The sequence below is a fragment of the Pygocentrus nattereri genome, chromosome 16, assembly GCF_015220715.1.
Source record: "Pygocentrus nattereri isolate fPygNat1 chromosome 16, fPygNat1.pri, whole genome shotgun sequence".
NCBI lineage: Eukaryota > Metazoa > Chordata > Actinopteri > Characiformes > Serrasalmidae > Pygocentrus > Pygocentrus nattereri.
The window spans coordinates 5321269-5323768 of record NC_051226.1 but is presented as its reverse complement, the minus strand read 5'-3'; the positions used below and the strand labels follow the sequence as shown (position 1 = coordinate 5323768).

Sequence of the window (2500 nt, the reverse complement as noted above, 5' to 3'; positions counted from 1 at the left end):
TCACATTTGGCCGACAAAACGTAACGTCGTACAAGTAGCGATGAAATAAGCCCCCCAACTCCCCCCCCACCCCCCCGCCTCCTTCGTCTCAAACACAATGCCACTAAAACGTGAACAGCCCTCCTTAAAACACACTCGTGGTTCTGCTTTCTTTCTTTCAGTCTGAATATCATCCAGGCTGGAGACCCCATTAAGGCGGTGGCCTTACAAATCCACCTGTGAGCGGAGTTAATAGTGATATTGAGGTTAGGAGACACAGCAGCCTCTATGCCAAATGTCTACAGTGACCTGTTCCACCCAGCCTGTGCCTTATAACAGCATAATAAACACATTGCGAAGCACAACTGTAAGCAGGACCCTTAGATGTGAAATGAGACTGAGAAATAAGCCATAACTGAAAGACTGCGCTATATGATTGTCATCTGCATACACGATTAAGCTACAACACAGTTACACACCAGACGAGATGGGCTATAACTGCACAGCTGTCAGAAAGGTTGTATTGTTTTAGGTGAGAAACGAGAGCGAGCTGTCACTGCTATGACATAAACCAGCTGCGAGGAACACTATAAGGTTCTTAGCTGTGAGAACAGATCAGATATAAACTATTATAAATCATATGTACGTGTGTAATATTTAGGATCAGTGGGCCAGAAATAAATACATGACTAACTCTAGGAAAGACTGCATTGTATAGCACTGCAGTTATACAACCTCACCCAGCAGCAGGAGCAGGTGGAGACATAAACTAGATGGCAAAGTATAGTTAAGTGTTATATTATTGCCATATAAGACTTTATCCAGATAGATAAGACATAAACTAGGGGTGTAAGGGGGACTGTACTATAACAATACAACAATATTGTGTATATACAGTTTACCCAGCTAGATAAGACACTAGAAACAGGACTACTGTGTTTTAATAACGCACTAATATTGCACTGCACTCTTATATATGGGCTATTAAAGGGGCTTACCTAGCTCGCACAGTCTGCTCATGTGGTGCGGGTTGCAGCAGACCAGCTCCGGGTTCACCTTGCCGTAGGACTCGCAGCCTGGCAGCCGCTTGAGCTCGGCGCCGTGCCGGAGGTCCGGCCAGCGGAAAACCTTGGAGAGGAGCAGCGGGAGGGAGTAGGACTGCTGTCCGAGTTTGGCGTCCACTTTGCTGGGCAGCAGCAGGCAGGGGCTCCGCGCCCCTCCCCGGGACTCCACCGCCTGCAGGAGCCCCTCCAGCTGCTTCTCCTTGATCCTCTTCAGCACCGAGTGGGTCAGCGCCTTCAGTTCGGCCTCAGAGCCCGGGCTGGCCTTATTTCCACCGGCCGGTTTACCCATGCAGCAGCCGCTGGTTCCCCCGGATCCCCCCAAGACGCCACCGCCGCTACCTCCTCCTCCTCCGCTGCTGCTACCCGCCTCTCCGTCTCCCTCGACGGGCGCACGGCTCCTCCAAAGTCGCCGCACAAGCCCCGAGCGTCTGCTCCTGAACATGCGGCACTGAGGGAGGGCTGCCCGGCTACACAGCGAGCATGGCGCCGTGCCCAGTGCATGAAGGTCCCGGGACGGCAGACAGGCCGAGAGGAGACGGTGGAGGAAGCGGGAGCAGCAAAGACTGTCTGTCGCATGCGCCAGACTTTAGTTTTTATGCACAAAAGACCAAATTCTACACAAACTCTACACAAAAAAAAACTCCGCACAACCGCAGACGCGCCGCGAGCCGCCCCGGCCGCATGCGCCACAAAAGTAACAAGCTAGGAGCTCGCGCTGGACCCCGCCGAGCATTCACATTCGTGCCTCTGCCTCGCGCGCGCGCGCACAAAAAACACTTCGGGCTCGCACGTGCGCTCGATTAAAGATCGGCGAAACATCCCCGCGCGGCGTCCTACATCCATACGGTTATCCTCGAGCCCGGGTCGCGCATTCTCGCCCAAGCGCGAGAGAAACAAAAGCCCCCAAAATGAAAAAAAACAGCCCCAGCCAGCAGCACCACCGCCAGCGCGAGCAGCAGCGGTCCCTCCGCGCGAGCCTGGGCTTTCTCAGGCTCACAGCATCCAAACACGAAGGTGAAGGAGGCGGAAAAGGCTCTCAGACCCGCGGGGCAGATCCACGAAGAGGAGCGGAGACACCGGGGTGGGGGGGCGCCCTCGGATCGCTTAAGGAGCAGCGGCGCTGTTGAAGTGCTGGCGGCTCCACGGCGTCTCCTCCAGCAGAGCCAGCGAAGTTCCCGAGCCCTAAAACACGCGCGAGGGAATGAAGCGGAGAAGGAGGAGAGCAGGCGCTTCCCCTCCCTCTCTCTCTCTCTCTCTCTCTCTCTCTCTCTCTCTCTCTGCGTGTCTCTCTCCCCCCTTCTCTCTCTCTCCATTGGCGCGCCTCCTGGTCACGTGTTTGTCTAGACACCCTGTCGCTTTAAAAAAAGCGGATTGTGTTGCGCAAACACGAGCTCCGGTAGCTTCACCCGCACAGCCGCAGCTTAAAGGGGAACTTTTTTTGATTCCCCCGCAAAGTT

At 54.7% G+C, this 2500-nt stretch overlaps 1 protein-coding gene across 1 annotated transcript in view; it reads right to left on the bottom strand.

Moving 5' to 3' along the window:
- The window catches only part of smad7 (SMAD family member 7), a 26553-nt gene extending 24279 nt beyond the window's left edge, over positions 1-2274 (bottom strand). Inside the window, exon 1 of the mRNA XM_017711334.2 lies at positions 978-2274. Coding sequence (XP_017566823.1) covers positions 978-1485 — 508 coding nt within the window. The 5' untranslated portion in view covers positions 1486-2274. The remainder of the gene's footprint in view (positions 1-977) is intronic.
- Positions 2275-2500: the final 226 nt, after the last annotated feature.